General features: G+C 43.2%; 2 protein-coding genes across 3 annotated transcripts; one reads left to right on the top strand and one right to left on the bottom strand.

Annotated features, from left to right (window-relative positions):
- Positions 1–1,035: 1,035 nt before the first annotated feature.
- On the bottom strand, positions 1,036–5,916 carry Ndufb2 (NADH:ubiquinone oxidoreductase subunit B2). Its single transcript, XM_046434119.2, has 4 exons — positions 5,773–5,916; positions 3,877–4,021; positions 2,411–2,509; positions 1,036–1,155 (listed from the first exon to the last, which is right to left on the bottom strand). The coding sequence occupies exons 1-3, from the start codon at positions 5,868–5,870 to the stop codon at positions 2,435–2,437; spliced, it is 318 nt and encodes a 105-aa protein (XP_046290075.1). The 5' UTR covers positions 5,871–5,916; the 3' UTR covers positions 1,036–1,155; positions 2,411–2,434.
- Positions 5,917–5,920: 4 nt separating this feature from the next.
- On the top strand, positions 5,921–23,285 carry LOC124086102 (endogenous retrovirus group FC1 Env polyprotein-like). 2 transcript variants are annotated; one of them, XM_058575771.1, is made up of 2 exons: positions 5,921–6,031; positions 6,544–23,285. In XM_058575771.1, exon 2 carries the CDS (start codon positions 19,292–19,294, stop codon positions 20,228–20,230), a length of 939 nt encoding a protein of 312 aa, XP_058431754.1. In that variant the 5' UTR covers positions 5,921–6,031; positions 6,544–19,291; the 3' UTR covers positions 20,231–23,285. The 2 variants fall into 2 exon arrangements, with proteins under 2 accessions (XP_058431754.1, XP_046290074.1); XM_046434118.2 differs by having other exon boundaries at positions 5,953–6,031; positions 16,397–23,285.
- The last annotated feature ends 45 nt before the right edge of the window (positions 23,286–23,330 follow it).

The following is a 23,330-nucleotide window of genomic DNA, read 5'->3' as shown; positions in this document are numbered from 1 at the left end:
GGAGGTTGCTCACAGCATTTAACATAAAATCTGAACTCATCATCATGTCCTACTAACATCATCTACTGCCACATTCTCCTCACTTGCTGAAACCACACTGGACTTTGTCTCAAACACAGCTGCCACCATTTCACCCTAGATCTTGCTTCTGCTGCTCCTTGTCCCTAACACACCTTTCCTTCAGGCGCTACTTGTTCAGCTCAAACATCTTCCCTGACCACCCACAAGAGCAGTACACCTACCTCACCCACTTCTAGCATTACCCAGTGATATTTCCTTCAAAGCACTTAGTAAATCTCATGCAGTTACTGATTTACTGCTTGTCTTCCCTTCCTAAAATTTAAGTTTTCTGAGAATGGAATCTTAGTTGTCTTATAGCACTGAATCCCCAATGCCTAAATAGTCAAAAACTTTTAAAAAACAAATAGTAGTGCTTCTGGGCAAGTCAACAAGCTACCCTATATTGAAAACTTTTTATCTGTGAATGAAGGAAAAGTCTGTCCCATCTATTCTCAGAATGCTGCAATGCTATAGAAAGTTGGAAAGTACTTTGAAACACATTTTAGCAAATCCTATTTCATCTTGTCTCCCACTCTTCTGGTCCTAAGAATTAAAAGAAGAGATTTAAGAGTCCTACAAAAGGCCACTCAACACAATGCCCAGCCCATAGGAGATACACAGGCAATAAATGGTCTATACTGACCCCTAACCTCTACTCTCAGCACAAGAATCCACCTGCAGTAGAGAAATGGTGAGAGTGGCCACATTACCTGTCCACATGCATGTGAAGAAGACGTTAGCTAAGGAGGAGGCAGTTCTGCCCTGCAGTTATGCATGAGCTATGGAGTCAGACCTTACCTCACCCTTTACCAGGGTGCGATGCTCAGCAAGTAACTTCATCTCCCTGTTCCTTAATGTCCTACATCACAGAACACCCAAGGGAATGAGCTGAAAGGACAGGCGAACCACTTAGCACAACAGATGGGGCCCAGGAAATAAAAGGTAGTTGTCACTACCAGAGACACGATAACTCAGTTCTTCGTTCTTGGCTAAATCACTTTATTTTTTTGTTTATTGTTTTTCCAAATCACTTTAATATACAACTTTTAATGTACTCTATGAAGTCCATAATTTCTTGAAATTCTCACCTTGCTCCTGCAGGAAAACAAAAATGGAAAGTTTTAAGTACTTTTATACTTACTAATCAAAATCCACATTATTCAAGCATTTATTGAGCTCTGACCATGTGAGTAGCCTATAGAGGAAGAAGCAAAATCACGGTCTTTCAAAGGGTTTACATCCAGTCATCAACACAAAGTGTTAATGCAGGTGTGTATAGGAATACTAGAACACTTGGGAGAACACGGAGATTAGTGTTAGCTGGGCACAGGCACATAGGTTACACAACTGAATCTCTGAGACTTGGAGGCTGAGGCAGGAGGATCTTAAGTTCAAAACCAGCCTCAGCAACTTAGGGAGATCCTGTCTCAAAATAAAAAGGGGCTGGGGTTGTAGCTCAGTGGTAGAGCACTTGCCTACCATGTGTAAGGCACTGGATTCGATCCTCAGCACCACATAAAGATAAATAAAAGTAAAGGTATTGTGTCATCTCAACTAAAAAATTAAAAAATAAAAAGTGCTAGGGATGTGGCTCAGTGGTTAAGTGCCTCAGGGCTCAATCCCCAGTACCAAAAAAAAGGTAAATGAGAATGTCAATGCCTGAAGGTTTGGAAGGGAAATGGGATTCTCCTAATACTTCCCTTCTTTCAGTAAAGAATGGAAAATGGTTCAGGATGGGGGTGGCTCTGTGGTAGAGCATTCACCTACCACTTGCGAATTGAGGGCCAAGCTTCAATCCCCAGCATCGCAAAAAAAATGAAAGGCCTTAACCCTTTGTAGTTCAAACAATTTCCATATACTTAAATTCCACAGTTACAGACCCATATGCTGGATCTTTCCATTTAAATGGTGAGAAAAGGGAGGACACTGTTTTTGTTACTACATACCATAAACTCCCTGTCTTGTTTACTCACCACTGTATTCCTGGACCTGGCACAGAATTGGTCTTTCTGTTGTGATTCTGTGTTGGGGATTGAATCCAAGGCCTCACACAAGCAGAACTAATATGCCTTTGATCAAATGGATAGATAAATGGGACCCTAAAACTGTAACCTTAAGGAAAACTAATTTTTTAAAATATATAATAAAAAGGAAAATAAGACCAAAAGGGCAGAAGGAGCACAGGTGAAAATAATTAAAGCAAAAATTAGATACATGACATGATTAACTGTGCTTCATGCTGCTAGAATATGCAGTTCCTTCAAGACTGTCAAAGGTACAAAATAAAAACAAATATTCATGACAAAAAGGTAAAGAATAACTTAGAAATAGGAACTTAGGGAATACTTACTTGGAAAGAGCTGAGTGTACACTTTCAGTCTTCATCATCAGGAGGGATACCTAATTCCTCATCTGTCCACTGGGAAGGATCTGGATATGTAAAATGACCCTAGTCACACCATTCAAAAGAAAAAGAAGTCAGGCATCTAAGCTAAATATAACTAATTAAATTTCAAAAGAAATCTTAGAAGAAAAAAAAAAAAGGAGTAAGGCTTACTGCCATATATACAGCCCTTAAGTACCACAGGAACAAATTCTCCCTTAATTAACTGTTGGCCCAACTATTGTTTAATCTGTTCATCATGCACAGTGGCCTGAATTTTTAAGTCTCCCCATTATGGAGGCACCAGCCTAAACCAATTTGTGATAGAATATAGGAGGAAGTGGAGGCAACACATTTCAAAGATACTGCATATCTGGACAATGTCTTAAATATAAATGTTTCCAACTCCTGTCATTCCTACTATGAGATCTGGGAGCCTCAGGTTGATGTCAGCATCGTCAATCCTCACCTAGAAACAAATCTGTCTGTATCATCTCATGGTAGTAGCCAAGTATACTACTGACAACTGACCTACAATGAAACGGGTGTTTTAAACAGGAAATGTGCTGCCAGTTCACCTAACCAGCTCTTTCAAAGAATTATTTCTAAGAGAAATGGGATATAAAGCAACCTGATGTTTCCAAATTTGTATACCATTTAAGGTTTTTTCCTATCTTGAAAACAAACTCAAATGTACTAAAAGCCAAAGTACTCTGGACCCACAAGCACAGATTTCAGAAAAATTAACTCATATCCAAGCCATTCTAACTTGCCTCTGGAGAGACTGGAGAACACTAATAATCATTTAAGTATTTAATCCACCAATGAATCCGCAGTTTAGATGGTAAGAGAATTAATTTCTCATCTCCCTTCCAAATATGAAAACCTAACAAAAACCATAAGATGTGGACTACCAAAATGTACACGATCAGGTGAGGTCAAAAGGTAATAAGTTTCAGGCTGGGACTGTAGCTCAGTGGAAAAGCACTTGCCTAGCATGTGTCAGGCAGTGGGTTCAATTCTCAGCACCATATATAAATAAATAAAATAAAGGTCCACTGACATCTAAAAAATATTTTTTAAAAAGTATCATATATATTCCCACCCCCCACCAATAATCCCAGCGGCTCAAGAGGCTGAGGCAGGAAGACCATGAGTTCAAAGCCAGCCTCAGCAATGGCAAGTTGCTAAGCAACTCGGTGAGACCCTGTCTCTAAATAAAATACAAAACAGGGCTGTGGATGTGTTTCAGCGGCCCAGTGCAAGTTTTATTACCAATGGGATTCCTGCACACATATGGACAACACAGTAGTGAAGGGAATATATTCACACAGGAAATAATGGTCTAGAAACAGAAAAACAAACTACACTGTTATCCTACCTTCCCTTCCCCTACTCAATAAAGGACAAGAAACTGAAGTCTCTGTACTTACCAGCACAGCATCTGAATCATGCCAAAAGCGCCAGAGAATCCAGAACCACATGGTCGCACTGAAGAACTCACCCAGGATCACCTGGTATCTGGTCAGCTGGGGAAACTGCCTATACCGAGGCTCAATATGCACACCACCACCAGCACTAGCAGACAAAACCAAATGGGAAATGATTTGCTATGTTTTCTTGATACTTACTGGAAATTGAACCCAGTGGGACTCTACCACTGAGCTGCACATCCCAGCCCTTTTTATTTTTTATTTTGAGACAGTCTTGCTAAATTGCCAAGAATGGCCTCAAACTTGCAAATTCTCCTGCCTCAGCCTCCTAAATCTTTGGGATTCCAAGTGGGCACCACTGCACCCGGCTATATTTTCAAAGAAGTAAGCCGTCCAAAACCCTGAGTTACATCCTAGAAATTAAAGCTAACATTTCTTATCCCCTCCACCAAAGTACAGACAAAATGATAAAGGTTTGTAATCCCTTTCATTTAGCTTGCTTTAAATGTGCATAGCACACTAAGACTGTTATGTTCCACACTAGATTAACTACTACACTGAAACAAACTAGATAAGACACTCTGAGCAACCTTCCAAATCGAAAAAACTATCACAGATGAAATTAAATATATAAGGTATAAATAATATATAAAATTCATATATATTCCCACCCCCCACCAATATCACTGACCAGGCACAAAATTCAAGAGCAATCCAAGTAAAAACAAAGCCTGGAAACTAGTCAAGTGCTGAAGCTGTCATTTACCAACTGTCCTAGAACTTCCACCCTAACAGCTACAGGACAAAAGAGGCAGACTGAGTGAGACCAACCAAGACCAGCAGTCTAATTATTAGGCCCCATGGCAAAAGGGTGAATGAAAAATAAACCATGGAGAAGCCAGTCCTTAGGTAGATTTGCATCTGAATTCACAATACCAGGGTTGGCCTGTGGTCCCATAACCCAAGCCGAAAATTTAAAGTAATCTTGGATTGGCGGTGTCCTCAAGAGGCTACCAGAAGCAAGACCTCAAAGAATTCAAATAAATGAGCATGTCCAAGGAAAACATGCTCACAACCAAAAAATACATCAAAGTAAGATATACTATGAGTGAGTCCTGTAGGAAGGAAATAAATTGGGAAGAAATACCACCCCAAAAAATAACAGATCGAGCTGAAGACTCACGCCTGTAATCCCAGCAACTCCGGAGCCTGAAGCAGGAGAACCGCAAGTTCAAGTCCAGCCTCATCCGCTTAGCTAGACCCTGTCTCAAAATAAAAAATAAAAAGAGCCGGAGCCGGAGCTGGGGCTGGGGTTGTGGCTCAGGGGTAGAGCTCACCTAGCAGACGTGAAGCACTGGGTTCAAACCTCAGCACCACATAAAAATGAAATAAAGATATTATCCTCACCTACAACTAAAAAATAAACATTTAAAAAACAAAGGGCTGGGGATGTGGCTCAGTGTAAAGCGCCCCTCCGTTGAATCCCCAGTACCAAAAAAAAAAAGAAGCAAAATAGAATCGTTCCAACCTAGGATTTCTAAACGTCAAATTTAAAAAGCAAAAACGCCCTGTAGTCGTGAGATTCACGTTTTAGGGACATCCATCCATCAAGCCCTACTGTTTTCCGACCTTAAGACCTGCGGCTGCCCAGGATTCCCTCCAGGGCTCCGTCGCCTCCCGCCGGACTCTCGGGCTGTCCCGCCCCAGCCCCCGTTCTTTACCGCACGCGCCCCGCCCCACGAACTCGGCCACCCGGACGGACCACAAGACCCAGCGTGCCCCGCGCGGAGCCGCGTGCGCGCGCACCGCCCAACCTCCCGCCTCAAGGTGAGGGCGTCCAGACTCGGCTTGGGCCGTCAGTGCCGACGGAGCGCTCGCCCCGCGCCCCACACTCACTGGCGCACTCCGCTGCCTCCACCCGTCCGTGCGCAGCAAGCTCTGAAGAGGCGGCCTCCTCCGCGAGCGAAAGGCGCCAGTCGGGCCAGAGCCGACATGCTCCCAGCGTCCCGACAGCCGTCCCAGGCCGCCCGCCCTGCCCGCCCTGCCCGCCCTGCTTGCGTCACTTCCCCAGATTCCCCGCCCCGTGGCATCACGGGCCGTCCTAGTCCGCCGAGGGAGACGAAGTGCGGGGAGGCCAGATCCAGGCGTCAGCAAGGTACGGTTCAAAGAGCTCCTATCGGCGCCGGCGTAGGGAGGCTGCAGGCGAGCTGTTCTGGCCCGCCCGGGCGTGGGCTGGGCGGAGCCTGGAGACCTGTGACTCCCGCTGGGCGAGGAGCGTTGTCCACTCTCCCTAGCCAGAGAAACTCCACACTCACTCTGAGCTGGGTCCCCGTGCCCTTGCCACTCTCCTGCTTCCGCTGCACTGTTCTCCGGACTCCTATCCATAGGACGTCTAGTGCCGCATCCTTGCGGATCCAGTGGTTCTTCCAAAGTATGAGTACTTAGACTGGCGGGATCAGAATCCCTGAGACGCCCAGTCCCAGATACTCAGGATTATGAGTAGGGCCAAGGAATCTACATCAAGAAGGCTCCTAATTCTTTAGTCCTTAGGATGAATCCATTGACATTAATATATTGGGGTGGGGGGAGTAAACCCTGGAGAGCTCTATCACTGAGCTACACCCCTGGCCTTTTTGTTATTTATTTATTTATTTATTTATTTTTCAGAGTAGAAATTAGAAGTTTATTAAAGGACAGCAGAAAAGACTTCTCCCGGAGGAAGAAGGGGACCCAAGAGGTGGAATCCGTGGAAGGGATGTTGTCTCCCCTTTTTATAGTTCTTTCAGTGATGGAATGTAGGTGGGAAGGCCCGAGGGGTGGGACACAGGTGGGCCAAAGAAGTAATCTGGTCAGGAAGGACTTCTGAGTCAGCACCTTTTTGCTGGGGGCTGTTCATTGACATTTCTTTGAGGTGGACTTTGGCCTAGGGCCTTTTCAGGACTTCATTAACATTCCATGAGTTGTCCTGCGTTTCCCGGAATCATTGCCAGCATGGCCTCCATTTTAGATTTCACTCGGTATTAGACCCGATTTACCTAACTACACTGACTACCTAACTTTAAATCTGGCTTCATTCCCCCCTCTAAGTTGGGAACTCCTTACTGCTGTAAGGAAGGGGGGCGAAGAAGATCTTTCTGGCTTCTTCAGGCTGAAAAGGGACGATGTGGGGCAAGCAGTTTGGAGTCCCCCTTTAAAATCAAATCGGGTCTATCGAGTGGTCCATGATAAAAGTCCAATTGAGAAGTAATAGGCTGGAGGGCCATTTGAGTGTGGATGGTCTATAAGAGAAACAAGAATTCATTAGTACTGGAACCATATTGATGCAGCAATAAACGCCATAGCACAGGAATATGCCAATGAGTATGATGGCAAAGACAAAGACTAACAATGTTTTCCACCAGGAAGTACCAAGAACTAGGAGATAAGATATTGTTTCCATGACAAAGTTGCTGAGGACATGGCTTCTATCTGAGCATGTAAATCTTTAAGGATATTTGTCACATTGCGAGAAATGTCAGGGATGTAAACACAACATTTAACTTTTAGGGTTACAGATGTCCTTTTCCTTAAGATACAGTTTAATAATTTAATGTCATCTGGTCTTGTAAAATCCTTTTACTAGTATGACCTCTGTGTCTAATAGAGAAATCTTTAATTCTGTTACTTAGGGCTGGATAACCATACTTGCAAACACTAAGCCTACCTGTGCAGGTTAGAAATAAAGGCCTTAAACTAAAAACTACTCTGGCAGTTCCTTTTGATAGTTATCAGGCATTCCTGTCTGAGAATCTCTTTTGTAGCCTCCAGTTTACTTATTTTTGGAAGTTACATTTAACTATTATTATTATTATTTAAAATGTCCAGGAACAGCTGTGCTTTGGCTTTGACTGTCTTTGCTAAGTGTTTAAGATGAAGCAAGTCAAACTGACTTTGGTTTTTATCTATTGTTAACAGTCAGCTGAGCTTCCCTGGGAGTCCTCGGGGAACTTCACAGCAGCTTCTCAGTTCTGCTAGTGCCATTGCGCTAGGATGGGTCCAGGCCTTGCTTAACCATGTGGCTTCCCTTGGAAGCATCAGGGATGTCTCCCTTTTCTGATGACCCTCCTCTTCACAGCAAATGCACTGATTGGCTTTCTGTCCTCCACTGGTCTCATTAATCTCCCTGATCGGGAGGTTATGTGGCCTAGAGTTGCAAAGCTCTTTGGAGAAGTCCCCTATTCCCTGATTCAGACTGACTTAGAGGGCAAGAGCCAAATATTGGTTTTCTTGGCCCTTTTAATTTAACTTTAATTTTAAAACTTAATCTTAAACATCCAGCAAATAAGTTAACAGCCTTATATTAAAGAGCACTGGGCTTTAATGTCTATCTCTCTATCCAGTAGGTGATAACTCCTTATCTTATGTTGACCCAGGTTGTGTTCTTAAAGCAGTACCTCTTTAAAACATTAACAGGCAATCCTTAAACCATCTATAAGCAAACTACAACACAAAACTAACTAGGGTAAAAACATATTTAGCTTATATAATAGCTACCTTGAATTCTGGCAGGGTTATACATCATAATTCCCTGTTTGAGATCCTAGTAATCTTGGCAAAAAAACTACTTTTGGACACAACTTTAACTGTACTGAAATCTGGCCTACTTCTTTCATAGTCACTTTCACATGTAGTGAGATGGGACAGAGCCTTATCTCAAGTAAGGCAGGGCTCTTCATAAATCTTAAGTACTGTAGTTCTGAAACTGATCTTTGCTTTTTAAACATCATTTTACAAAGCCTACATAAATTGTTGCTCAAGTTCACATGAATATTAGCTAACACAATATAATATCACACCTAAAACATGAATTAAAGAAAAGCTGAAAGCTTTTAACCTTTTGTAGAAAAGTAGTAAAGTACTTTTGTGTTTTGCAATAAAACCTTCACACAGATTAGGCTCTCATTAACTTAAAAATTCATTTAAATTGTATCTCAGTGTAAAAAGTAACATAGAACTTTACATCTTATTGATAACAAGTCCAGTTATAGAACACAAATGATAAATAAATCTAACATGTTTCTTTTTAAGCCTAAAATTACCATACAACTTTGAAGCTTCTACCTTACAGACTTGTATACCTGGAAGATATGAACACATTAATAGCACCAATTACACTGATGTTTTTATATTAACCAAGTTTAGCTTTTAAAGAAATAACACAGCACAATTCTCTAAAACAACAGCACTTGTTTAACCAGCTGTTTAATTTCTTTAAGATTACTTGCTCAAAAACTTACACTTATAAGCAACTTACACAGACCTTTTTTATATCATTTACTTAAGCCCTCTTAATCATATAGACTCTTATCCAGAAACACATTTTTCCTCTTAAATCCATATCTAGAACCTTCTAGTTTCTCTTTTTTATCTGTTAACCTCCTTCTGTTCACATTTTGAAACAATACTTGTAAATTTTTGAATTTAAGCAGATTTAACATTAGGGCCTTTTTGAACATCTAGAAAAACTTATAAGCTTAATTTTAAAGACATCTTTACTTTCATCTGTTTACCCAATTTAAATTGAACCATTTGAATCACGTGAATCAAAGATATTTGGATCCATTTTTTAATTTTTTATGAGCGCTCCTCATCTGTCAATTGTCATATCACTGCATGATATATGGACATACACACATACAGACATACCGACATACAACACATAACACAAGTGTAACACAACACAATAGTAAAGGCCTTGTAGCTTTCTCAGGTGAAATCTCATTGCAATGTTTAAAAAAAAAAAAAAACTCCAGGTGATCAAAAATAGAACTTATCAGAAAAACATTAACTTGTCTGTAGGATCAAAATCATGAGCTCAAAAAAATACAGAATCTAAGAAAAAGCAAGAGTCCTAAAAAAAGATGACTGGCCAGTAATTAGTAAATACCATATAATTTACTTTTTGGTTGGGGTCTAGTTTGAGTTCAGGTAAAAAGATACTTTAACTCTTTTTTTTTTTCCTTGGGCCTGAAATCTGCCCTCTGTTGAGCCCCAGGCTTCTTCTATTTGCATATCAGCTTAAGTCCTGGCTGAGGTCTGGAAGGAACTGGGAAAACTGGAATTCTGAGCAGAAACCTCATGCCTAAGGCATTTTAACCATAAGTCACAATTTTCAGGTTTGGATGTTGAAAATTATGATACAAGTTTAAGATACAGTTTACAAAATTTCATACCTTTACATTTTCCTACACTAGAAAAAACTTGTTCACACAAAACTGAAAATAGGATCTTTCTTGATAATATAAAAGCCACCATCAGAAGAAATTCCTTCAGGATCATTAAGCTACTTCCTTTGTTCTGAAGTTTCTAAAGTAGTATTAAGTTACATTAAATCACCTGAAAAAAAAAATCTTAAAAGAGAACCACACACTACCATGTATATCCAAAATTAAGCTTTAAAAATTTAAGACTGTTGGCATAATTTAGGATTTTCCCTTAGAGCAAAGAAAATCTGAACATACAGCACCTCACACCATTTCCTTTTTTGTAAATTTTATCAAACTGTAAAATTGTATTAAAATTGATATTTCCCTCTGGTGGCCAGGTTTCTTCATCAGAGAGTTTGTATTGAGGCCAGGCCAAGAAAATGAGGCACTTTTTCTTGAACGTCTGAGGTTCAAATTTATCCCAATTTTTCAATACGCAGGCTAGTGGTGCACCTGGCGTATTGGAGAGAGAGAAGCTCCTGTCTGAGTGAGAAGAAAACAGGACTCAGGCGCCCACGCCGCGCCAGAGAAAACTGTTCTCATTAGGGATGTCTCCCTAAGTTTGAGCTTCCTAAACGGTCCAGAAAACCCGTCTCTCACCTTGCTTTGCCAAGGGGTTTCTGGTCCCCTTTAGCAAAGTGCTAGGGTCTCAGTTTGCCCTGTGCCAGAGACCCTGGGAGGATTCAGACTTAAGGGCATTACTGCTTATCCTCCCGGCCACTAAAAACCCATTGCAAAAGAGAAACATGCGCTCTTTGTTGCCTTTGCTCTGTAGACTAAAGGAGCCGCCTAAGTGTTAAGGGATATCTACTGGTTGTAAGGTAGCAGATTACCAGAGGAGTTGATTCTAAAAATGCCTCTCTAGCAGCTTAAGGAACACAACACATTTTAAACATTGGGGCGGTAAAACAGACCAGTTAAAGTTACCTATGCATCTTAGGGAACCTGGGCAGATTTTGCTAATTATCCCATGCCTTTCTCTCAGTCCTACAACCTGAATTGCTAACATTTCTGACCTGCGAAGGAAGGGGAGCATCCAGGAGGAATGGATGCGAGGTTGGGAGTGTTGCATGGCCCATACGGAGGCAAATGTGATTGGGGCTTTCCCTCAGTGCCATTCATCTACCGATCACCCTAGATACCCCTGAGGGCTGTCGGGAGGGGGCTCAAGAGAAAGGAACCTTAGGAATCCTCTGAGTGTAGCCCAGACCGGAATTCCGCAGTTGTTCCAAACTCCTTCCTCCACCTCCACGCATCCGAGGCAGATCGGGATTCGGGACACTGTGTACTCACGCCAGTTGCTCTCCAGGCCCAGACAGAAAAGTTGGAAGCGGCTTTGGCAGAACCCAACATGCCTGCTCTGTATTGAACAGGTGATTGAGAGCTGCCTAGGCCAGGAAACCTCTCACCCGAGTCTTGAAGAGTGGCGGCGGGTGCCCATCTTACCCTCCAGAAAGAAAGAGAGAGAAAGATGCACCTCAAACAGACATGGGGTGCATGCACTTACCTCGGTGTAGAATCTCGGTCTGGGACCTCCAATATGTTACCGCTGTTGACCGGTGACGAGTCCTTGCTTCCCCAATGTTGAAGAATAACACCAAAGAAGCACGCCGAGGCAAGGTCAGAGTAGAAATTAGAAGTTTATTAAAGGACAGCAGAAAAGACTTCTCCCGGAGGAAGAAGGGGACCCAAGAGGTGGAATCCCTTGTTATTTATTTTTTGAGACAGGATCTATTCTGGCCTCAAACTGCTTCAGCCTCTAGAGTCGCTGGGATTAAAAATCCGCACCCCCCACCGCCCCACCCACCGCGCGTGTTTCTGTCTCTTAATATTATCTTCTAGTCAATCTTGGATGGACCCCAAGCCTCTCTGGACTCCTCCCACCCCTAAATTCTTAAGGTCTCCCCAGATGGGTTGTAATTTATCTCGGAACCTCCAGGCTTGCCTAAATTATAAAAAGCTCTCAACCTCATACTTCAGAGATTTCATTTTGAAATGATCTTGCTAAGTTCCACAGTATTTCACAATGAAAACTTCATATAGTCACAAATATGAGAAATAGGATGCCTTTGAAGCGAAGTATGGACTTGAATTTGTGGATGTGACTGCATTGAATATGATACCATTTCTTCTGTGCCCAGAGAGGGGATTCATGTGTGCCTTTAAAATCTGTGTCCCAGGAGGTAAGGTCACATAAAACTTATTGCTGAACTGCCTCAGGCCCTTGTGAACAACCTTGGTTTGACCCTTTTTTATTTTTATTTACTTATTTATTTTGAGACAGAGTCTTAAACTTGCAGTTCTCCTGCCTCAGCCTCCTAAATCACTGGGATGGCAGGTACACACCACCACGCTCCACACTCCACGTCTTACTTTTACAGGTGCATTAATTAGAGAAAGGTATCCACTATTTTCTGGATGAAACTTGGTTTTCTGGTTTATTGCAATAGAATGGCTTTCTCTGGGCTACAACATTCACCGGTTACTCTTTATAATTCGTGCCCCCCATGAATCTTATGCAGGGCAGACGTGCGTGGACTGTAGGTGATGACCTGACCTTTACTATGATTGGCCCAGGGAGCTTCCTGGTTTAAGATAACTGACTCTCACTTTCTATATAAGCTAGCACCAGCTTGCAGTAAAGTGCTTCATCTTTGTCACTGTTATCTGTGTGTGTGCATTTTAATCTCAGACGACCAACCTTGGCCTTTCATTGGTGCCGAAACCCAGGAGGGGAAATTCCTCATTCTGAGGACCCCCTCTCTCAAGGTTTGCTGTCCTTGTTCACCTTTTTGAGCGCTGCTACATTCCACCCAACACCGGCTCTCCAATAGGTAACTACTTCTGATCGACAACCGGTGAGTCCTCCTCCCCCTCTTTGGGAATCCATCTCCAAACGGCTATATGCAAAAGGCCTTGACTGTGAACGTCCAGCAAGGCCCTTGACGCCTAGTTTGGAGGAGAGAACGCACCCCACCACAACTTTCATAGTTATGGTAGACTCTCTGGATTCCCATCTCATGGTTCATGAGCTATAAGGGACAGAAGAATAGGCACTCCCTGACTCTCTTTATCTCCTTCTCCTCTCTTGGAAAAACCCTGACGTCAGGTGGCCTGTGACTCCCGGCCTTAAGGTCTCGCTGGTTGGGCTCTTGGGTGACGACTCATTTGCCCTCCCGGCCCCGGCTCTCCCGAGTGTCTTTGGTTGACTTCTCCTTTTGGGGATGCCTGAAGGAAACTCAACCAAATTCTGTTCCAGTCCAGGCCATTCACCTCTTCTCTTCCTGCCGAGAGTCATCATGGGAGCCTCTTCTTCCCTCCCCGCTGATTCCCTTCTCAAATGCCGTCTGGCTAACCTCAACCGGTTGTCCCTCACTCCGGACATCAAACCCTCACTCCTCATCAAATTCAGTACACAGAATTGGCCATATTACCAATTAGACAACCAAAACTGATGGCCCCCAGAGGGGTCTCTAGATCCTCAAATTCTGCGTGACCTTTTTAACTTCTGCAAGTGCTCAAAAGGGTGGAAGGAGATCCCCCTATGTGGAGGCCTTTTCCCTCCTTCGCTCCCACTCTGAACTATGCTTCTCCAATAGATCCTCACCCTCAGCCTTCTGCCCCAGACTCTCTGCTGTCACCCTCACCTCAGCAACCTGATTTCTCACCTCTAATTACTGGATCAAAAAACCAAACCTCCGCCGGTTCTCAGACCATTGCCCCCTTGCTGAGGTAGCAGGTACTGAGGTACCCCTCTACCCACTCACTCCTCTCTTCTCCTGTCAGTGCCCACACCGGGTCCCACCAGGTCCTTTTACCAGCTAACCCAAAGCTCAAACCAGCTGAGGAGAGCCCTCAGACCCGTATCAGAGATCTGGTGAAAATGACCTTTAAAGTTGCTTTGTCATCACTGAAAACAGGTTACTAAAACTTTAATGTCCCTCACAGGCTTTTTGGGATACTCGCTCCCATCTTCCCCTCTGCTCTACCTGTTCTACTGCTCAAGTTTTTGTTGCTAGGAAAATCCCAAACCCCTTTTCCATTATTCTTTTATCTCTCCTTCCTCATTCTCAGATCCACCAGAGCTGGTCTCAGCCCCACCTTCCCGTCTTCCCACTCCCTTCCAGGCCCACAGAAAAGTCTTAACTGACCTTCTCCAGAAGTCTTCACCATGGCTGACTTTAGGACTTTCAGCAAAAGAGTCCCTATAAAAGAGTTCAGTGTAGATAAACTTTCTCTTTTCATGTTGTCCTGTTCTACTTGGCCACTGGCTGGAAAAATCAGCACTCCAAAAGCTAGACACCCCCTTACTCGTTTTTTCACAAAATATGTGAACAAGGCCTCTGGCCTTGAGCTGGGCTTCACAGAGATAGCTACATTTCTAAGATAAGGAAGTTACCAACTGGGCTCCATGGGAACAGCTGGCAGGGGGAGGAAAAAAAGAAAAGAAAAAGTTCTCCCCCTCCCAGGTGTCCTTGAAAAGTTAACTTGCCCAGAACAGAGAAAAAAAAAAAAAAAAAACTGCTTTTTGTGAACTTCTGCAGACTGTGAACTTCTGAGCCCCTCCCCTTACATGCTGGATGCAAAATTCTGAAACTACCTAAACTTGGGGCTCAGGGGATTAATTGATTACAACAGAAGCAGTGCCTTCTGAATCCGGTTGCAACCAAATAGGACTGTTTCCCTATCTTCAGTGCTATCTTAGGTGCCTTGCTTTGTCCATCCCTACAACAGTATAATTCCATATACTTAAAACATTGTTTATGTTTTCATGAAATGGTCAACAGATGTGATTAATTGTGTACTGCAAAACACAAAAGTACTTTGCTACTTTTCTACAAAAGGTTAAAAGCTTTCAGCCTTTCTTTAATTCATATTTTAGATGTGATATTATATTGTGTTAGCTAATATTCATGTGAACTTCAGCAACAATTTATTTAACTTTGTAAAATGATATTTAAAAAGCGAAGATCAGCTTCAGAACTATAGCACTTAAGATTTATGAAGATGGGGCTGGGGATGTGGCTCAAGCAGTAGTGCGCTCGCCTGGCATGCGTGCAGCCCGGGTTCAATCCTCAGCACCACATACACACAAAGATGTTGTGTCCGCCGAAAACTAAAAAATAAATGTTTCTCTTTAAAAAAAAAAAAAAAGATTTATGAAGAACCCCGCCTTACCTGAGATAAAGTTGTGCCTCCCATCTTACTACATGTAAGAATGACTCCAAAGCAGGCCAGACTTCAGGTAAAGCCCAGTACTCTTATTTTAAAGTGAAACTGACTTTGCTAGATGTTTATGATCACAATTTAAAGTTAAATTAAAAGGGCCAAGAAAACCAATGTTTGGCTCTTGCCCTCTGAGTCAGTCTGAATCCAGGGAACAGGGAACTTCTCTAAAGAGCTTTGCAACTCTGGGCCACATAACCTCCTGATCAGGGAGATTATTGAGACCACTGGAGAATGAAAAGCCAATCCGTGCATTTGCTGTGAATAGGAGGGTCACCAGAGAAGGGAGACATTCCCTGATGTTTCCAAGGGAAGCCACATGGTCAAGCAAGACCTGGACCCATCCTAGCGCAAATGGCACTAACAGAACTAAGAAGCTGCTCTCAAGTTCCCCCACGAGCGACCCCTGTGGGAACTCGGCTGACTCTTAACAATAGATAGAAACAGTTAAGCCAAAAAATCATTCCTAGGAGTAATGAAAGACAAAAATAGCTAAAAAAGAGGAGACAGCAACTAGGCCAACAGGCTCCATGGGGAATGTTCAGTCAAGTATGGCCTTGGCTCCTCCCCCTCACAGGACCCCTATTAGTCCTCTTTAGGTTTCTCCTAATAGGACCACTAATAGGACCATGTCTGTTAAACTGCCTACAGAAGCTCCTGCAAGATCAGATATATAGATTCACCAACCAGTCAGTCAATTAACTACTTCTTTAAGACTACCAGCCCTGGTGCCCAAGATGGAGACCTATGACTCATGACTAACTCCTCTGGCTCCAGAGACTATGTGCCCATCTAAAACCCTCTCTAACCCCTTTTTCCAGTTTTCACAACCCCTCTTTTACTTCATAGGAATGAGAACTACTCTCCAGCAGGTCACTCTGCTTATTCTGTCTGCTCTACAGCATCCCCACGAGGAAGCATCAAACCTAAACTCCCCACACCTCAGATGAGGAGCCACTAGCCAGGCAAAGACTGGCAGATCAACTCCACCCATATGCCTAGGCACAAAAAGCTTCACTACCTACTTACTTTGGTTGATACTTTTTCAGGTTGAATAGAAGCCTTCCCTACATCCAGGAAAACTGCTGACACTGTTGCCTCCATCCTCATTGAGCGGATCATTCCCTGGTTTGGACTTCCTGCCTCCATCCAGTCAGACAACAGTCTGGCCTTCACTTCTCAGGTTGTTTAACTAGTCTCCAAAGGCCTCAACATCACTTGGAGGCTCCATATCTCCTACCAACCCCAATCACTGGGTAAAGTTAAAAGGCCTAACGGCATTCTCAAGGATCATCTCACTAAACATGCTATCGAACTTAGGCTCTTCTGCCCAATCTCCTGCTGTTGGCCCTCACCTGAATTCAGGCAACCCCAAGGGCTCACTCAGGCCTTAGCCCCTTTGAGCAACTCTATGGGTGCCCTTTCTTAATCACCCAAATCTTTTCAATCACTCCTCCTCCCCTTGTGCCCCACCTGCCCTATCTCACACTTCTACGCAAACTCCTAAGGGAACACACAGACTGGTGCCTTCCTGCGCCATTCATTGCCTCAATCCCAGCACAACCACAAACTGAATTGGACCCTCTTCAACTGGGTGACTCCTAACTACTAAAGGAACTGCTATTATAAGTGCCAGCCTTATTTCTAATCTGCTACGAGCTTCCACGCTGCCTTTACAGCTGAGAATAGTCCACTGTAAAGCCCATCAGACCGACTCTTTTCCTGCCACAGTGGGCAACTCTAAAGCTGACCAGGTCGGCTGCCCTACAGGCCCCATCCTCTTCCTCATTACTCCATCTTTCCTCTGAGGAGCGACTTTCTGACCCTCACCAGCTCATTAGATTTCCCAATTCACTGTTCCATTCTAGCCCCCAGAGCTTATCGACTTTCCTTCAATCTTTTTTCCCTCTTTCCTCCGACGATCGGACCTTTCTGCAACAGGTTACATCCACATGCCAGATCTGCCAGAGGACCAATACCAACACCCCCTTAAAATCCAGACCCTATCCTTCTCATCAGGCCTGTGGTTACACCCCAGGAGCTGATTGGCAAATTGATTTCACAAACATGCCCAAGGTAAAAAACATCAAATATCTCTTAGTACTGGTGGACACATTCTCAGGGTGGATAGAGGCATTTCCCACATCCAATAAGCAGGCATCCACGGTTGTGGACCAGTTGATATCTGACATAATCCCTCGTTTCGGGGATGCCCACTTCCATCCAATCAGATAATGGTCCAGAATTTACCTCGCAGATAACTCAGGGGCTAGCTAGCGCATTATCACTCCCTTGGCATTGCCGTTGCCCTTACCATCCCCAAGCTTCCAGGAAAGTTGAAAGAACTAATCGGTCTCTCAAAAAACCCTCACCAAGTTCACCATGGAACTAAGCTTAGACTGGACTAAGGTCCTCCCCTTGGCCCTGTTGCATCTCAGGGCTTTACCAAAGAAACCATCCAACCTTCCCCCCCACACACCCCGGAATACAGACTGAACAATTACCTATACCTGATTCCTACGCTCTACCTCTCCTTTTCCATCTACGCTCTGAACTTTGGAAATACCAGGACTGGCTTTTACCTGACCCAACCATTACTCAAAACCCCCTCACCCTAACACCTGGCCAACAGATATATATATTACTGCCCCCCCAGGTGAAAGACCCCAACTGCACCCCAATGGGAGGGCCCCGCCTCGGTTATCATGTGCACTCCCTCGGCAGCAAAACTCAGACTCACAAATAATCAATTAACTCCATGGATTCACATTTCCAGGCTCAAACCATGCATCCAGGAAACTGATTCTGACAACATCGGACCAGAGGACTCGCAAGAATCCACACCTACATACTCTTGCTCTCCCCACCCTACTGACCCTTTAAAAATTCATCCTTCTCATGTTTCTGCCCTTACACCCAGAGCTGAGAACATATCCGAAAATGTACCTTAACTTTCTGATCCTCATCCTCATCCTAACCCCAAGGGTAATGCCTTCACCATCATATGTCTGGAGATTCAAGGTGAAAAAACATACAAACAAAAAAACCCGGACCACCCACTTGGCTACCACTTCTGACTGTCCCCTAACAGGGTGCTCCTCGGCCATTTATGTTGTACTCTCTTCCTCTTCCTATGAGCTCATTAAGCAAGCCAGCCGCCCTTACTTATGTTTTTTTTATATGACCAAAATAAGGATTACTGCTAATAGTGGCCGGAAACCTACAGAGGCTGCCCCTATTGGTCATGCAGAATTCATGATGCATATTCAGGGCAATTAAATGTAGGAAGATTTAAACTTGAGTCTGCCTCCCACCAATACAAGCTGACCATCCCAGACCCTGGGAACCCACGCTGGGCAGCAGGAGTAAAAGCTTCCTTCTATTGCGGTGGGTATGCCTCCACTTCCTGTGGTTCCTTATCTGTTACCTGGAATATGTTTCCATAGAGTCCCCAGTCTCTCTCGTCTCAACCAACACAAAACACTCAGAACAACGGCTGCTCGCATCCCTAGAAAGCCAATGCACTTCTGACTCTCAGGCTTCACTGATCTGTGCCAGGTTACAGATCATCACTGACACATTGTCCTACCTAAACCAAACTTTCCCCGCTGCAAGTCCAGCAAATTGCTTTCTGTGCGCTTCCCTAGCACGGCTCTTACTTGCCACAGTTCCAATAAAAGTTTCCAGCGCGGATGATTCCAGCTTGTCCAACTCATCCTACAAAAAGGATCCTATTAAACCCCTGCAGAATGTTCCTTTATGGGAACCTGAGGAAAATAACCACACCATAATTCCTCGGGTTTGCCTTCTGGGATCCGCAACTCCCAATTCCCTTCTGGCAGGTTTTTTTGCCACCACAACCTAATCATCAACCACAGCACTTACTCCCCACCAGGTCTCTTTTCTGGTGCAATGGCACTCTCACCACCATTATACTCTCCAACATGCCTAGCCCATGTTTATTAGTCACCATAGTTCCACAGCTCACTCTCTATAGCAACTCTGAAGTAAAATTCATCCTTAACCCTCTAAAACATGGAAAACAGGTTGCATTCCTTCCGTTAGTGATAGGCATTTCATTAACAGCCTCAGCAGCAAGCGCAGGGTTATCGGGAAGAGCCTTAGGTCATTCCCTATGGGCTGTCAAGGACATTAATTCAAAACTTAAAGGAGCACTTTTTTCCACAGCAGAATCTCTAACATCCTTACAAAAACAGGTCACCTCATTGGCACAAGTCACCCTTCAGAATCGCAGGGCCCTAGATTTACTCACCACCGAAAAGGGTGGAAACTGTCTTTTCCTTAGGGAAGAATGCTGTTATTATATCAACGAATCGGGTCTTGTAGAAGACAATGTTGTTAAGCTCACTGACCTGGCAGCCACCTTAAGGACCCCAACAAGTCAAAACCTTTTCTCTTCCTTAATGTCCACTCCCCTTCTGGCATGGGTATGGCCTATCCTTGGACCATTATGTGTAATCTTTTTAATGTGTCTATTTTTACCATGTATTATAAAGTTTATTCAAACTCAAGTAGGTAAAATCTCTAACCAAACTTTTAACCAGTTTCTACTTAGAAATTATCAGCTTCTGGCCACAGAGAATCAACCGCCTTCTCCAGAGAACATCCCTCTCAATGCTGAAAAACCCTTCAAAGGTTCCTGGGATACCTTCTTGAGAGCGATATCTGATGATGCCTGGCTTGTACCTGCCGTAGAGACTTATACCGACTGGACTGAAGTGATAATTGACCTTTGGCTACAGGGAATACTTTGTGATGTCACATCTGACCTTATACCAATCTTTGCAGCTCTCTTGTGGGGACTTCTAACTTCCCTCCTTCAGACCCCTTCCCTGGCGATGCCCCCACTCAGCAGGAAGTAGCCAGAACGAATCGATGTCCCTTTCCATATAATAACAAAAAAGGGGGAATGTTGGGAGTCTCCCTGAGAACTCCCCAGGCCTTTCAAACATGGCGGCAGGCAAGTTGCCAGTGGGCGGATAACAAGTTGTTTTGAAAACCTTCTAATTGGCCCTCCTGTCTTCTGTACACGTGGACAGTTCGTGCCCCCCATGAATCTTATGCAGGGCGGACGTGCGTGCACCGTAGGTGATGACCTGACCTTTACTATGATTGGCCCAGGGAGCTTCCTGGTTTAAGATAACTGACTCTCACTTTCTATATAAGCTAGCACCAGCTTTTAGTAAAGTGCTTCATCTTTGTCACTGCTATCTGTGTGTGGGCATTTTAATCTCCGACGACGAACCTTGGCCTTTCACTAATGACATGCAAACCTCTGAAATAGTCCATGAATTGGGAGAAAGCTACATGGCTGCTTGGCTCCCAGCAAAGAGCAATGCTGTGTTTCCAAGGCCACAAAACAAACACAGCTAAATTTTAAAACATATCATAGCAACTGGGAGCCCGAACATCTGGAGTGCAAACCTCAGCTCTGCAATTAATTCTATGAATTTGGACACGTCACTTTTCCTCTCTGGGTGTCAACGCCCCTCATCTGCAAGTGAGTTATTTAAGCTACTACCTGGCTCAAGCACATCAAAAATTTTCATTCCTTTGTTATGTCTTCCTTTCCGAGTACTAAAGTAATTCAGTAGAACTCAAATTCATTCACCCTCTTCATCTTTCTTACTAAATTTAAAAAAAAAAAACTCTTTAGACTTTAATGCTTGCTGTACTTAAAGCAATATATAGTTCAGGATCCACCAATGGTCTATAGATAGGTGGGTACTTTTTTGCATCACTTTCTGTTTTTTTAATATAAAGATTTTATGGTCTTAGCCAGATGTGGTGGTCAACAACTGTAATCCCAGAAACTCAGGAGGCTGAGGTTGAAAGGATCATAAATAAGGGCTAGGGGTGTAGCTCAAGGGTAAAGCAAACATGAGGCCCTGGTGTAATCCCTAGTCCTGGAAAAAAAGAAAAAGTTTATGATCCCAGTCAATAAACTATCTTAACCATGAAACAATGAAGCATATTTGTTTTCCAGACATGCTTTAAAAACTCCTAGGGCAAATATCCCTTCCTGCCTTACAGGGTACAGGAGAACCCCCTGTTTTGGTTGTCAGATAAGCATAGTACTTGATAGCCACATTTCAGAAGCTAAGAGAAGGGATGTCACACACCGGCACAGAGCTTTCAGCTTCTAAAAGCAGATCAAACTCCAGTGTAACACACTAGGAGAACAGACACCTAACCATACAGCACCTAACCCCAGCCTTGGTCTGAGATGAGAAGGGATGAAAAGAAAAAAAAAAAATGTTGACAAAACTTGATGCTGTCACAATACCAGACCTTAAACTATAGTACAGAGCAATAGTAACAAAAACGGCATGGTAGTGGCACCAAAATAGACTGGTAAACCACTGGTACAGAATAGAGGACACAGAGACAAACCCACATAAGTATAGTTATCTCATTAGACAAAGGCGCCAAAAACATATTTTGGAGAAAAGATAACCTCCTTCAACAAATGGTTCTGGGATAACTGTTAAATCCATATGTAGCAAAATGAAATTAAACCCCTCTTATCATGTACAAAACTCAACTCAAAGTGAATAAAGGACCTAGGAATTAGAGCAGAGACCCTGCACCTAATAGAAGAAAAAGTAGGCTCTAATCTTCATCATGTGGGATTAGGCCCCTACTCCCTTAACAAGGCCCCTAAAGCACAAGAAATAAAATCAAGAATCAATAAATGGGATGATTTCAAATTGAAAAACTGCTTCTCAGCATGAGAAACAGTCGGTGAGGTGAAGAGAGAGCCTACAGAATGGGAGCAAATTTTTACCTCACACATCAGAGCACTAATCTCCAGGATATATAAAGAACTCAAAAAACACTAAAAAAATCAAATAACCCAATCAATAAGTGGGCTAAGGAGCTGAACAAACATTTCTCAGAAGATGATATACAATCAATCAACAAATACATGAAAAAATGTTCAACATCTCTAGCAATTAGAGAAATGCAAGTCAAAACTATCCTGAGATTCCATCTCACTCCAGTCAGAATGGCAGCTATCAGGGCTGGGGTTGTGACTCAGTGGTAGAGTGCTTGCCTAGTGCATTTGAGGCCCTGGGTTCAATCCTCAACACCACATAAAAATAAATAAACAAAATAAAGGTATTGTGTACAACTAAAAAAGTTAAATATTTTTTTTTAAAAAAAAAAGCTAAAAAAAAATAAAAAAAGAATGACAGCTATCAAGAATACAGACAACAATGAATGTTGGTGAGGATGTGGGGGAAAAGCCCGTGGGACTGCAAATTGGTGCAGCCAATCTGGAAAGCAGTATGGAGGAAAACTTGGAATGGAACTACCATTTGACCCAGCTATCCCACTCCTTGGTTTCTACACAAAGCACTTACAAACAGTATACTATAGTAACACAGCCACATCAATGTTTATAGCAGCTCAATTCACAATAGCTAAATTGGGGACCAACCTAGATGTCCTTCAATATATGAATGGATAAAGAAACTGTGGCATATATACACAATGGACTATTACTCAGCATTAAAAGAGAATAAAATCATGGCATTTGCAGGTAAATGGATGGAGCTGAAGAATATCATGCTAAGTGAAGTAAGCCAATCCCCAAAAAACAAAGGCAGAATCTTTTCTCTGATAAGTGGATACTGATCCAAAATGGGGGGCAGGGGCAGAGCATGGGAGGAATGGAGGAACTTTGGACAGGGCAAAGGGGAGGGGAGAGGAAGGGAGCGGGTATGGGGAAAGGAAAGATGGTGGAATGAGATGGACATCATTACCCTTGGTACATGTATGAAGACACTAATGGTGTGACTCTATGTGTACAACCAAAGAAATGAAAAATTGAGGTCTATGTACTATGAATTGAAATACATTCTGCTGTCATGTATAACAAATTAGAACAAATAAATTAATTTTTTTAACTGATGCTTATCGAATTATCTAAAGGCTTACTAATCTCCCTGCGGGTAA

Source organism: Marmota monax, unplaced genomic scaffold, assembly GCF_021218885.2.
Source record: "Marmota monax isolate L192 unplaced genomic scaffold, Marmota_monax_Labrador192_F-V1.1 WCK01_AAM20220418_F8-fsc00122, whole genome shotgun sequence".
NCBI lineage: Eukaryota > Metazoa > Chordata > Mammalia > Rodentia > Sciuridae > Marmota > Marmota monax.
The sequence above is the reverse complement of the archived record's forward strand: the minus strand, read 5'-3'. Positions and strand labels throughout refer to the sequence as shown.